The sequence below is a fragment of the Mesocricetus auratus genome, unplaced genomic scaffold, assembly GCF_017639785.1.
Source record: "Mesocricetus auratus isolate SY011 unplaced genomic scaffold, BCM_Maur_2.0 Super-Scaffold_100025, whole genome shotgun sequence".
Lineage (NCBI taxonomy): Eukaryota > Metazoa > Chordata > Mammalia > Rodentia > Cricetidae > Mesocricetus > Mesocricetus auratus.
The window spans coordinates 15,033,164-15,046,210 of NW_024429206.1; the positions used below are offsets into that span (position 1 = coordinate 15,033,164).

Here is a 13,047-nt window from a genome sequence, read left to right on the forward strand (position 1 = left end):
CGAACTCAGGGAGAACCACCTTGTCTCTGACTCCGGAGTGCTGGGATTAAAGGCGTGTGCCACCATGCCTGGCCTAGGCTTCTCTCATTCTTGTTACCTTCTCTTTTGACTTAAAGAAAGTGTGTGTGTGTGTGTGTGTGTGTGTGTTTGTGTGTGTATGTGAGAGACAGAGAAGTGTACCAAGGGCAGTGTAGTGCCCAAAGAGGCCAGAAAAACGCAAGAGATCTCCTGGTGATTGTGGGCTGCCAAGTGTGGGAGCTGGGAACAGAACCTGGGTCCTCTGCAAGAGCAGTCAGTGCTCCTAACTGTGGAGCCGTCTCTCCAGCTCCATCTCTCTACTTTTTAATTTTATGTGCATGGATGTTTTGCCTGAATGTGTGTGTCTATGCAGAGGTCAGAAGACAGCACTGGATTCCCTGGAAGTGGAATTACAGATGGTTGGGAGCCACCAGGTAGGTGCTGGAACCAAACCTGGATCCTGCAGACAAGCACCCAGTGCTCTCAACTGCTGGCCCATCTCTCCAGTCTCCTCGTCTGACCATTAACTAGAACCTCACATAGATGTAAGGATCGCTGGAACGATCCCTTGTAGGTACTTCACCCAAATCAATTTTTTTCTTTTCAAAGCTCATTTAATACTTAATCTAACATCACCTATCCTGGTTATCCTTCCTACTCATAATCTTATTAAAATCAGAGTGTACGCCACACTGTCCTTGGTTGTTTATCTTCCAATAGTTATTGAATCAAAGAGGCCTCTGTGAGTCATTGGCAGCTATGGCGTTTGCTTAGCGGGAAACCAAACAGCTGTGGTTGCCCTCTGAGTTAATGCCCTACTCAGGGACTAACAGAGCTTACACACACCCAGAGTTCCTGGAGTGAGCAGTGGGTCTCTGGACCACATACCCAACACTGCCACATCCAAGTCCCACTTGAACCCTGCAGACACTTCAATGGACAGAATACAGATGATGAAAAGTAAAGAAGCCAAAAATAGATACAATAAAATAAAGCAAGCAAAGAAATAATACTGTTTGTGTAATTCCTAACACAGTAACATAAGAACTAGGAAATGGGGCTGGAGAGATGGCTCAGAGGTTAAGAGCACTGGCTGCTCTTCAGAGGTCTTGAGTTCAGTTCCCAGCAACCACATGATGGCTCACAAACATTTATAACGAGGTCTAGTGCCCTCTGCTGGTGTGAAGGCATATCTTGCAAGCAGAACTCTGTATACATAATACGTAAATCTTAAAAAAAAAAAAAGCAAAAAGAAACAGGAAATACCAAGACAATATATCTCCTCCAAAAAAAAAAAAATAACCCTAGAGCAATGACATGTAGGAAGAGTGAGTTAGATTAAATACCAGGGAACTCAAAAATAATGACAAAGATGTCCAAAGACAAAGACAAGTGAATGAATGAGACAGTGGAGCCAATGGATGATATGAAAGAGGAATTCAACAAAGAGAAAGAAATGACAAAAATCTGAAATGCTGGGGGAGAAAACTACCTGGGAAGTCTCAGGAACAGGACCAAAGAGAGGGGAGTATCTGAACTTGAAGACAGTGGAGAAAATGGAACAACCCAACAAAAACAAAGATAAAATAATAATAAGGGAACGGTGGAAATCTAAGATGTATGTGACACTCTGGAAAGACTAAATGTATGGGTTGTAGGCACAGAAGGAAAAGAATCTTGTTCAAAAGATACAGAAGACATTCTCAGAACAGTCATAACAGTTTCCCAGAGTTAGGAAAATCTCCCAGTGATAGACACCAAACAGACAGGACCAGAGAGGAACCTCCCCTTACATTATAGTGAAGCGCCACACCTACAGAACAAAGAAAATTCCTCGAAAGCATGAAGTGAGAAACACCAGGTCCCATGGGAAAGGCAGCCATCAGATTGTTCCTCTGAAACTACAAAAGCCTGAAGGGCTTGGAATGATTTATACTTCAAGTTCTGAAGGATAACAAAACTGTCTGCATTATGGAAGGAAATAAAACTTTCCATGATAACAAAAATAATGGAATCTAATACCACTAAGCCAGATCTGCAGATGATACTTGACGGGATCTTCAGAACAAAAGGGAAAATCATTGAAACCCATTCTCGAAGCCCCAGGAAAGAATAAACCGTGGCAGAATATTACTGAGCCAAAGAGGTAAAGACCCACACACAGACACACACAGCAAAATCAACCAACACACTTTCCAATAATAACTGAATAGTAATGGCCTCAATTAAGAGACACAGACTAGCCGGGCGGTGGTGGCGCATGCCTTTAATCCCAGCACTCGGGAGGCAGAGGCAGGCGGATCTCTGTGAGTTCGAGGCCGGGCTGGACCGACAGCCTCCAAAACAATACAGAGAAACCCTGTCTCGTAAAAACCAAAAAAAAAAAAAAAAAAAAAAAAAAAAAAGAGAGAGAGAGACACAGACTGGTAGACTGGATCAAAAAGCCGGACCCAGCCATTTGCTGCCTCAGAGAAGGTGTGGAAAAGGCGCTCCAAGCAAACGGTACGGGGAAGCAAGCAAGTGTGAACCATTGCTAACCAAACTACACTGGGACGACCTGTCACCATGGTCAGAAGACTATGACGGAGAAAAACGGGTGACAACCAATGCTGGCACGGGTGTGGGGACAGGGGACACTGGAGCACTGTTTCTGGGAGTGTAAGGCCGTGTAGCTGCTAAGGAAGTCAGTGTGGAGGTTTCTCAAAAATCTAGATACCATATGACCCACCCACCCCCGGGCATATACACAAGGGCTCCATATCCTGACACGGAGACACCTTCATATTCATGTCCATGGCTGCTTTCTTATAGCACCCAGGACCACCTGCCCAGGGGTGGCCCGCCCACAGTGTATTATGCCCTACTACATCAATCATTAATTAAGGAAATGCCCTATAGACCTGGCTACAGACAAATCTTGTGGAGGTTTTTCTCAACTGAGGCTCCCTCCTCTTGGCTGACTCTAGCTTGGGTCAAGTTGACACGAAAATCAGCCAGTACATACTGTAAACCTACCCCAAAGTCCACAGCTCAGGAAGGAAGGCCCTAGTGAGGCACCTACCGTTTTGCTAAGTGACATGGCAAACTATCTTCTAAATATCTGCACTTATAGACGAGAGCTGCTCTTGGCCTCACCCAGGGAAGCTCCCCTGTGCAGTCATCAGCAGAGATGCGAAACTGGTCCAAACCCTCGAATAAGTGACAACTGCTTGCTCAGTCCTAAATGGCACATCCTTATCTACCTCCTCACCACGGCGCAGGGAGCATCCTGGAAGAGGGCAAAAGGAATGAACACCTGGAGGACGGGGAGGAGCACAGTGAGATGACCTGGAGGATGAGGATGGGGAGGAGCGCAGTGAGATGACCTGGAGGACGGGGAGGAGCACAGTGAGATGACCTGGAGGACGGGGAGGAGCACAGTGAGATGACCTGGAGGACGGGGAGGAGCACAGTGAGATGACCTGGAGGACGGGGAGGAGCGCAGTGAGATGACCTGGAGGATGAGGATGGGGAGGAGCGCAGTGAGATGACCTGGAGGACGGGGAGGAGCACAGTGAGATGACCTGGAGGACGGGGAGGAGCGCAGTGAGATGACCTGGCCATTTCACTTCTGAGCTGACTGTAGCTATGGTCACTTCCACGAGGTCAAGCCAACAACATCAGTCATGCCAGCAGGCAACACTGATGGGACTCAGGGTTACAAAGAAGTAAAAAAAGAAAGGATAGGAAGGAGTGGAGGGGAATATGTTGGGGTGTCTTGGGAGTAGATGATAAGTATATATTCTCCTGGGCTGTGGTGGCGCATGCCTTTAATCCCAGCACTTGGGAGGCTGAGGCATGTGGATCTCAGTTAGTTTGAGGCCAGCCTGGTGTACAGAACTAGTTCCAGGACAGCTAGGGCTGTTACACAGAGAAATCCTGTCTTGAAAAACCAAAAAAGATACATTTTGTACATGTATGAAATTATCAAAGAATAAATAATGGGCTGGAGCGATGGTTAAGAGACAGACTGCTCTTGCAGAGGAGCTGGATTTGGTACCCAGAACCCACATGGCAGCTCAACCGTCTGTATCTCCAGTTCCAGGGTCTACTACCTTCTTCTGGCCTCCACAGACACTGCACACACATGGTACACAGACCTATATGCAGCCAAGACATCTGTACACATAACATAAAATTCTTAAAACAGGAGTCTTTTAAGCTACTGTAAAGATTCCACTCCCCAAGACATTGTGATGTCAGCAGAAGCACCCAGAGTTCAAGGATACAGAGCAGAGAGCCCGGAGACACACCCATGGATGTTATACGCCTCTGCTCGAGAACCAAGGCGATACAGTGCAGTAAGGGCAAACTTGTCATCAGTGGCGTGACAGCAGCTGCATGTCCATTTGCAGAGAGGGATCCAGACACAGAACCCGTGTCCTTCAAGGGACATCATGTCAAGTGCCTGATGACCCACAGTCTGTGTCAAGGTGTAAAGAGAGAACCACAGAGCTGTCCTTTGACCCCGTGTGTGCATGCACGCGCCCCCACAGTAATAGTAAGAGACGGCTTGAGTGTGGTTCCCAGCACCCACATCCGGCAGCTCTCAACCACCTGCAATTCCAGCTCCATGTGGATCCGGTGCTTCTGGACTCTGGGGGCACCTGCATGCATGTGCACACGCCCATACACAGACACACGTGTGATTATTGGTATGTGTGGTCACAGGAGACTCAAGCCAGTGCTGCCCAACTGTACATACGACCCCAGCACTTCCTGTGAAGTATTCTGCTGCTGTTCTCCTTAGTGGCTGAACCTGGACTAGGGCAGGGACATGGGGGCACTGTTTGCATGGATGAGTGGGCACTCTAAAGAGACAAATGGACCCTACTGACCCTGCAAACTACAAACCATGAAATTCACTCAGGTGAAGCCGGGGTGTGGTGGCTGTCTGGACAGAGGGCAGGCAGAGCAACATCTAACTTTGAGATGAGTAAACAGGCCCCGTTGTGGATGGTAGGAGCTTCTAGAGACAGCTGTGAAACTTTAAACATTTTCTTGGCAGGCTGGTTCAGGGCCAGGGACCAGTGCCTGCAGAGGAAGTGGGTCCTTACACTCCTGCTCTTTGGACAAAGGCTGGGCTTCCTGTGGCCCAGTGACCTTGCATCTGAAGGGTACGCTGTTGGGGATTGGGCTGTCCCTTTAGGAACAACAAGTCCAGTTCCATATGTACCACTTGAAAGCTGTGTGACCTTGGAGGAGCCACTCCAAGTGACCCCTCTGCCACTCACTTTCCTGTGACAAGAATGGAAACTGAAAAGATTAAATCACACATAGGCAACATTGAAAATGTTAGTCATGCTCCTTTGTTCGTGTTTAGGTGCACATGCGTGTGTGTGTGTGTGTGTGTGTGTGTGTGTGTGTGTGTGTGTGTGTAGGTCAGAGGTCAACCTGTGGATCTAAACCCCTTTAGGGGGTTGAATGATCTTTTCAGAGGGGTCGCCTAAGACCATTGGAAAACACAGATATTTAAAATTCATAACAGTAGCAAAATTACAGTTATGAAGTAGCAATGAAAATAATTTCATGGTTTGGGGTCACCACAACATGAGGAACTGTATTAAAGGGTTGCAGTGTTAGGAAGGCTGAGAACCTCTGGCTGGAGAGATGCAGCCATGCCGGATAGATACCTCAGGATTGTGAAGATGCAGAGCCTGAGCTACCGTCTGAGCCCCTTGCAGGAGAGGGGTTCTAACTGATTCTCTCACTGGAGCTGGACCTCATCAGTTCTTGACTTCTGGACTTCCGGCCACCAGAATCATGAGAGAATGTCTGCTGTTTTAAGCCAATCAGTTTATGGTAGATAGTTATGGTGGCCCAGGCAGGGAGTTTGGTTGCAGCTGGACACACTGGGTCACACTCACACGCATACCTTGCACACTCACACTGAGGAAGAGTCTCAGCTCCTGGTCAGCCAGTGTGCAAACCGATCAAGCTGTCGCCATACTGTCTGTCCAGAGACCCAGGGCTGTCTATAGCTCCCTATGGTTCTAGGGAGGGCACCTGGACGTTGGTAGTGGGGGCCTTGGATCTCCAAACTGGCTGATGATCATAGTCGGGTGGGAAGGACAGGCCCCAAGTCACAGGTTGTGAAGGCTACCCTCTCCTCCTGGCATCCAGGGCCTCTGTGGCAGTCACAGGTAGGACAGGGCTTGGCTTGCCACGGAAAAAGGAACCTGGGACGTGCTGTGTGTGGGACGCGGATGTGTGTGGGCGAACGTCTGTGTGAGGGGTGTATGCAAGAGCACTGTGGTTGGTGGGAGAAGCTTCTGGATGCAGAGTTTGAAAGTGAGTAAGTGTGAACAGGTGGGGTTAGGCTGTGTCTGTACATGCTCGAGTGTGTCCGTCCACGTACGCTGGCATCAAATGTGTGACCTCCTCGGGGTCACCTGCGGTGGGAGGGCACGAGAGCATTCACAGAGCCCACCCCTGGGTTCAGATCCCATATAGCTCCTGAGTGGATGCGTGGGCCGGGACTGCATCACGGAGCGTCAGCTTCACGGTGACAGGCTGGCAGGCACCTTGCGATGTTTGCTCTAGGGGTGGGAGTTGAGAAACTGGGTGACAGAGTAAGAGCTTTGCTCCTCCCCTGCACATTCCAAGCTGAGAGGGTTCAGGAAGGGTTCACTGAATCTGGAGCTCATCGGCTCTTGATTTCTGAACTTCCGGCCACTTTTCTACTTCTGAACGTCTCAACCTCTGAAGAGGGTTCACTGACCCGTTCCAGGCGACTTCCTTCCTTTTTAGGCACCTTGGCTATTCCTGAGTGACCTGGCTCTGCAGACCTGCTCTGAGCTGCCCCCTAAGTGCGCAGCGTTGTCTCTCCCTGGAAGACGTCAACACAAAGTCTTGAACTTGACCCAGGGCGAGGGGCATGCCGGCGACCGACTGAGCCCACCTTCCCGCCCACACTGTGTTCTGTCTGAGAGCCGACGGAGAGATTTCGCGGAGACACTCTCAGAGGGACCACCCGGAGAGCAGGGATCAGTAGTGACTGCCAAACCCGAGTTTAGCCGCACAGAGGGAGCCGCGGTCGAGCCTCAGACTCCCTAACAGTCCTGTCTAGAGCGCTGCGTCAGGTGGCTCCGCAAAGAAATTTCTAATAGGAATTAAATCAAGGCTCTGACTCCCGCACTGCGTGCGTCCTGTGACTGTCCCAGCTCATCCCTCTGTAAAGCGGGGCCACTCGTCCGTACCCTGTGCTGGGGACACCCCCGCCTCGCTCGGGAAGCATCGTTCTGAACCCCGCAGACCCGCTCCTGCCCTGCCTTCGTCCTTCTCTGCAGTTGGGTATTTACAGCGGCCCCTCAGTTACCGGCGCCACGCCCCTGGCGGGGCACGCACCCGGAAGTGCCGCTACGGAAGCTGGCGCGGCCGCTTCACCATGGCGACGGCCGCCCCGCGGCGCTTCTGTCGCTGCGCCTGCTTCTGCTCTCAGAACCTGTACGTGGCGCGCTACAGGCTGCACCTGCGCTTCCGGGACGAGCAGCAGCTGCGCCGTGACTACGGTCCGGTGAGTAGGGGACAGCGAATGCTGGAGGGACCCGGCACCAGGCCTGGCTTTGCCCGAGGTGCAAACCGCGTCTGCACACTTGGCCTCTGGCTGCAGCATGGCCGCTCCCCAGTAAGACGAGAACACGCGTGCGGAGTGCGCTGGACAGAAGTTTACACGGACCTCGATGATCCCGTCACTCTCATCTCCGTGACAGGGGTGGGGGGCGCTGAGGCTCAGAGATGCTTATTGACAGAGTCACGCAGTCCTGCTCACTTTCTGTTCGCAGCTCCTGCGCAGCCGCGGCTGCGTCAGTTCCAAGGACTTCCAGCAACTCTTGGAGGAGGTAACGGCCCCCGCCAGCCCTCCCCTGGAGCCCTTCACTCAGAAGGACTTCTGAGTCCTCTTTTCCCAGTTCCTGCTTCCACTTAACTCCCATTCCCGAGTCCTGGCCCAGGAGAGAGATTGAGAAAGACCAAACTGTCTCCAGCGCCCCCTTCTCAGCGGCGGAGTGGGATAGTCAGGGCCACCGCTCAGCCGGCAGGACACCTTGACACCTCGGCGAACCCCGGCAGATTCAGAAGTGTAGAGACTTACCTTCCAGCCTGGGCCCCACTTTGGTCTTCCTGGGCCTCACATGGCGTTGGAGGTGAGTAGCCCCGGCTTGTAACTGCCTTTGCTGTTTCAGCTTGAGCAGGAGGTGGGGCGTCGCCGCAGGCTGGGGCAGGAATCAGCTGCCAGAAGAGCCCTCATCGCCAGCTCCTACCACCCAGCGAGGCCTGACATCTACAGATCCCTGCAGGTACCAAGTCGGCCTGGGAGCTTGGAGGCTGTCCTGGTGGGGGACGAACTTTTCCCAGCTGTCCCGTGTTCTGCCTCAGGACGAGGCTCTGGCCCCTGAGTTTGTGGCTGCAGCTGAATACAGTGCATCTCCGGGCGCGGGCCTGGGGGGCCTTCTCCAGCGGCTGGAGACAGTGTCAGGTGAGGTCTTCCAACTCCATCACCAGCCAGCACTTTGGGGAGGTGATGGAAGGTTCCTGGGTATGGGAGGTGGCCCACCGGGAACTGGGAAGGCCAGTGGGGCCGGTCTGCAGGGCACCTCTTTTAACTCACTAATTCATCCATTCACTCCTTCATTCATTGACCATCCAGCTAGCATCAGGGCTGTGTGTTACTGTCCCCGTGGGACAGAGGGAACCGGCTTGAGGCAGCAACATGACGAGCTGGCTCATGAGGGCGTTGAGTGGGAGCTCCCGGCCCACTGTCTGCCCCCCTTCTTCAGAGGAGAAACGCATCTACCGGGTGCCGGTGTTCTCGGTGGAGTTCTGCCAGGCCCTGCTGGAGGAGCTGGAACATTTCGAGCAGTCGGACATGCCCAAGGGAAGACCCAACACCATGAACAACTATGGGGTGCGTGAGGGGGCTGGGGTGAGGCACTCATCACAGGTGCCGCAGGCGGGCTCCCCGCCTTGCTCTGACCACAAAGAGCACCGTGAAAGCAAAGAATTGTGGGGGTGCAGGGTGAGGCTGCCCCAGTCTCTCTGCTGACCCCTGGGAATCCTTCTCAGGTACTGATGCACGAGCTAGGCCTAGACGAGCCACTGGTGACACCGTTGCGGGAGCGTTTCCTGCAGCCACTGCTGGCCCTGCTGTACCCAGAGTGTGGCGGGGGCCAGCTTGACAGCCACCGTGCCTTTGTGGTCAAGTATGCGCTGGGCCAGGACCTGGAGCTGGGCTGCCACTATGATAATGCTGAGCTCACCCTCAATGTGGCCCTGGGCAAGGCCTTCACAGGGGGTGCCCTATACTTTGGGGGCCTCTTCCAGGTGAGTGAGCCCCACCATGTAGAGCCCAGGCAGTTATGAGAACTCCAGCCTGAACCCTACCATCTGCAGGCGCCTGCAGCCCTGACGGAGCCCCTGGAAGTGGATCATGTGGTGGGCCAGGGTATCCTGCACCGCGGTGGCCAGCTGCACGGGGCTCGGCCCCTGGGTACCGGAGAACGCTGGAACCTTGTCGTCTGGCTCCGGGCATCAGCTGTTCGAAACCGCCTCTGTCCCATGTGCTGCCAGAAGCCAGACCTGGTGGATGATGAGGGCTTTGGTGACGGCTTCACCCGGGAGGAGCCGGCCATGGTAGATGTATGTGCACTGACTTGAGCCTGGTTCCCCCAGAGGTGCTGGTGCCATGGCAACAGAAAACTGCCATCTTGGGCAGGGAGGGCAGGAATAAACTCCGCAGCTATGACACTTCTTGGATCAAAGGGACGTGCTGACTTCTGGGTCCCTCTTTGGCAGAGGAGCTGTCACAGGGCAGAGCTCCTGAAAGACAAGCCTACACTGAGATGAAGTCCTGAGGCTGGAGGGTGGAGCAGGCCCAGGAAGGGAAGGGGCCCCAAAAGGGTGTGTTTTCCAATGATGTCCAGCCTCAGCCTGACCCCTGGGGAGCTCTGATGCGGGGTGGGGGGACCCAGCCCGTGGCTCCCAGGCATTTAAGTGGAGCTTGTCGGTCTAGCCACAGTGCTGGGGGGTGGGGATGCAGACTTTCTGGGTTCAAGCCTCTGTTCTGGCACGGCCAGCTGCGTGGTCCTGGACTTGCTTGTGCACTGGGTGTAGTGACCGTCCAAAAAGTAGACGTTTATAAAGCACTTTATAACAGCCCTCTGTTTCGTATTACTTAAGAGCTTGCAACTGGTGGCTTGGAGATTGGGTGATGGGTGCACATAGCTGCGCACTGTTGGGGTTATGTATTCCTGGGACTTCTCTTGTAAGTCTTGACTTCTAGGTACTAAGAGGAAGTGGTAAAATTCAGAAACACTTGCCTCCATTCTCACGGCAAAAATCAGATGGAGCAGGGTCAGGCCGGGGATTCATTAATTGATTGCCATGATCCATGGCTCCTGATGGCCGCTGTATTTGTGAACTCCACTCAATGATGTTGGAAACACCAGTCTTCAGTCTGCTGAAGTTCTTAGTCTGGTGGAGCGGATAGGACGGCAGCCTAATCAGGGGAAACAGTAGGAGGATGGCTTTCAGGAAAGAGAGTGAGAGCCCCGAAGGCTTGTGGCTGTCGCTGCCACACCCCATCTCCCACCCGTGCAGCAGAGGCTCAAGGTGGATCCCTTCTTGTTGGAAGTAGGCGTGCCAGAATCGGAACCCGGGGTCCGGAACTAAAGGCAGCAGGGACTTAAACTATACCCGGATGGCCTTCCAGGAAGGACCCATCCCGGAAGTGGACCGGAAAAAACCCCAACTGGCCGCTGTTTCCCCATGCAGAGGCTGGCTGTAGACTGGTGGTTGGCGCGGGAACCTGGAGACTCATCTCTGAGCAGCCAGCCCGCCTCTTGCAGTTGAGGAAAGCTGAGGAATTTCCCCACGGCGCAGAGTCTAGTGCGCAGGCGTGTGGGCGGGGCGGGCTCTTAAAGGGGCCGCGCGGCGCGGAGTCGGTGGAGCTGGTGTCGCCAAGCGCGAGGCTCTCGGGCGGGAATGGGTGCTAGGTACCCCGAGGACCAGGCCCCGTTGGCACTGAGTTTGGGTCTACTCTGCGGACGTGCCCAAGAAGAGCTGCAGGTTAAAGTCGCCTCTTCCGGTCTCTAGCCAGTTTTGCTATGGCTCACGCTGGCTCTCGCAAGCGCTCGAGGAGTCGCAGTCGGTCCCGGGGTCGGCGGGATTCAGAAAAGCGAAGTAAGAAGAGTAGTAAGGACGCCTCGAGGAACTCCAGATCTCCAGGTCACAAGGCCTGCAGCACCTCTGAGGGTGAGCACCGCAGAGACGGGAACGGGGTGTGAGGCGCCTGCGCTGCGGGAGGCTTGTGTCTGCCCCCAGGGAGCGAGGATTGGGGCCCGCGGATGGGGAGGAGGCTCGGTTGAGTGGAGGGTGTACCTTATTTATGCTTCAGTGCACCAAGTCTTGGCCTGGCCACCCTGCCAGGCACACAGTGACTTCTAGAACCCCAAGGAAGGTTCGGAATGTGCTGTGGAAGAGCCGATTGGGAGGGTCCTACCGAATAGAGGCCTGAGCCTGCCCCAGGCCACAGCAGGGGACAGAGGCCTTACCTTCTCCCTGCATCACAGAGAGAAGCAAGCACAAGGCCCGGAGGACAGCGAGGTCCAGCTCTTCCTCCTCCTCTTCCAGCTCTTCCAGCTCCGCTTCGTCCTCGTCCTCCAGTGACGGCCGGAGGAAGCGGGGGAAACACAAGGATAAGAAGAGGAAGAAGAAGAAGAAACGGAAGAAGAAGCTGAAGAGGAAAGGCAAGGAGAAAGCTGCGGTGATGCACCCGGCAGAGGCCCTGCCCGGCCCCTCGCTGGATCAGTGGCACAAATCAGCCGGGGAGGACGATGGCCCAGGTACCGTGTGGGCCAGCATGCGGTGGGGAGAGGCTGCTCCCTCCAGGTCTGATGCCCTCCGTATTCCCTTCCAGTCCTGACTGACGAGCAGAAGTCTCGCATCCAGGCCATGAAGCCCATGACAAAGGAGGAGTGGGATGCCCGACAGAGTGTTATTCGCAAGGTGGTGGACCCAGAGACAGGTCGCACAAGGTGTGTGGGGCAGCAGGCACAGCCAGCTGCTCCTGCCGTCAGTGCAGTCGGGAGTATCTGCCCAGGACGTGCGCTTGAGGGTGGGGAGCTGCAGCCACTTCCATCACAGACAAAGTAGGGGGAAATAGTTACTTGAGGTGTGGCATCCCAGCTGCTGTCCCCTGTGCCCCTTGAAGTGGTGCCAGGACTGGAAGGGCCTTGGAACTTTTCAAACGGTTGCTGTGACAAAGGAGAGCCTGCCTGGACTGTCTGCATTCTGGCCCCAGGGGTGGTTGGCAAGAGTGGCCAGGCTCCCCTACTTGAGGTGGTCGGGCTTGCCTTGGGTGGCTTTGGTTCTGTTGCTATGGTATAAGAGTCCCAGCCTCCTCCTTGCTGAGCTGACTCCCTCTAACCCCAGGCTCATCAAGGGAGATGGTGAAGTCTTAGAGGAAATCGTAACCAAAGAACGACACAGAGAAATCAACAAGGTTGGTGTCACTGCTTTGGCCATGCTTTGCCCGTGCTGAATCAACACTCAGAATCTCATGCTTCTGTCCTGTTTTCTTCCTCAGCAAGCCACCCGAGGGGACGGCCTTGCCTTCCAGATGCGAGCGGGCCTGCTTCCCTGAGGGCCCTGGTATCCCAGGTCTGTGAACTACTGTGGTGGCCGCTGGCCTACTCCAGCATCCTCTTGGGTGCAGTGGGTGGGAGTGGAGTGTCAGTATTAAATAGTCTCGATCAGAGTTCCTGTCCTGTTGCTTTCTGTTGCCATTCGACTTCTGGCCACCCTGTCCCTCTTCACTTGACTCAGCCTGGGTCCTTAGGTTGAGCTCATCAGGCCATGGCCTGTGTCCCCTGGGGAGCAGAGGCCCCAAACCTACCTCACCAGGCGTGTGCCTGAGAAGGGCAGTCAGCTCGAGGGCGTGTCTGACGTCTCAGTAGTCAGTGAGCGTGTGTTACTGCAGTGGATGTCCCTAAG

At 54.0% G+C, this 13,047-nt stretch overlaps 2 protein-coding genes across 4 annotated transcripts; both read left to right on the top strand.

The window, feature by feature from the left end:
* Positions 1-6,646: 6,646 nt before the first annotated feature.
* Positions 6,647-10,212, top strand: Ogfod2 (2-oxoglutarate and iron dependent oxygenase domain containing 2). Of its 3 annotated transcripts, XM_005080627.4 has the most exons (7): positions 7,401-7,573; positions 7,842-7,898; positions 8,241-8,354; positions 8,434-8,533; positions 8,835-8,962; positions 9,121-9,378; positions 9,448-10,212. In XM_005080627.4, the coding sequence occupies exons 1-7, from the start codon at positions 7,445-7,447 to the stop codon at positions 9,709-9,711; spliced, it is 1,050 nt and encodes a 349-aa protein (XP_005080684.2). In that variant the 5' UTR covers positions 7,401-7,444; the 3' UTR covers positions 9,712-10,212. The 3 variants fall into 3 exon arrangements, with proteins under 3 accessions (XP_021088919.1, XP_005080684.2, XP_012976432.2); XM_021233260.2 differs by lacking the exon at positions 9,448-10,212 and having other exon boundaries at positions 6,647-7,573; positions 9,212-9,382; XM_013120978.3 differs by lacking the exons at positions 7,401-7,573; positions 7,842-7,898; positions 8,241-8,354 and adding an exon at positions 7,905-8,201 and having other exon boundaries at positions 8,355-8,533.
* Positions 10,213-10,356: 144 nt separating this feature from the next.
* Arl6ip4 (ADP ribosylation factor like GTPase 6 interacting protein 4) lies at positions 10,357-12,811 on the top strand. Its single transcript, XM_013120979.3, has 5 exons — positions 10,357-11,307; positions 11,625-11,897; positions 11,972-12,089; positions 12,487-12,556; positions 12,641-12,811. Exons 1-5 carry the CDS (start codon positions 11,160-11,162, stop codon positions 12,695-12,697), a joined length of 666 nt encoding a protein of 221 aa, XP_012976433.1. The 5' UTR covers positions 10,357-11,159; the 3' UTR covers positions 12,698-12,811.
* Positions 12,812-13,047: the final 236 nt, after the last annotated feature.

Excerpts from the sequence above, each read along its gene's own strand:
- Arl6ip4 (XM_013120979.3), top strand. The coding sequence starts at position 11,160 with ATGGCTCACGCTGGCTCTCGCAAGCGCTCGAGGAGTCGCAGTCGGTCC. Across the intron at positions 12,090-12,486 it reads CCAGAGACAGGTCGCACAAG|GCTCATCAAGGGAGATGGTG; the intron begins GTGTGTGGGGCA and ends CTCTAACCCCAG. Across the intron at positions 12,557-12,640 it reads GACACAGAGAAATCAACAAG|CAAGCCACCCGAGGGGACGG; the intron begins GTTGGTGTCACT and ends TTTCTTCCTCAG.
- Ogfod2 (XM_005080627.4), top strand. The coding sequence starts at position 7,445 with ATGGCGACGGCCGCCCCGCGGCGCTTCTGTCGCTGCGCCTGCTTCTGC. Across the intron at positions 7,899-8,240 it reads TCCAGCAACTCTTGGAGGAG|CTTGAGCAGGAGGTGGGGCG; the intron begins GTAACGGCCCCC and ends TTGCTGTTTCAG. Across the intron at positions 8,534-8,834 it reads GCGGCTGGAGACAGTGTCAG|AGGAGAAACGCATCTACCGG; the intron begins GTGAGGTCTTCC and ends CCCCTTCTTCAG.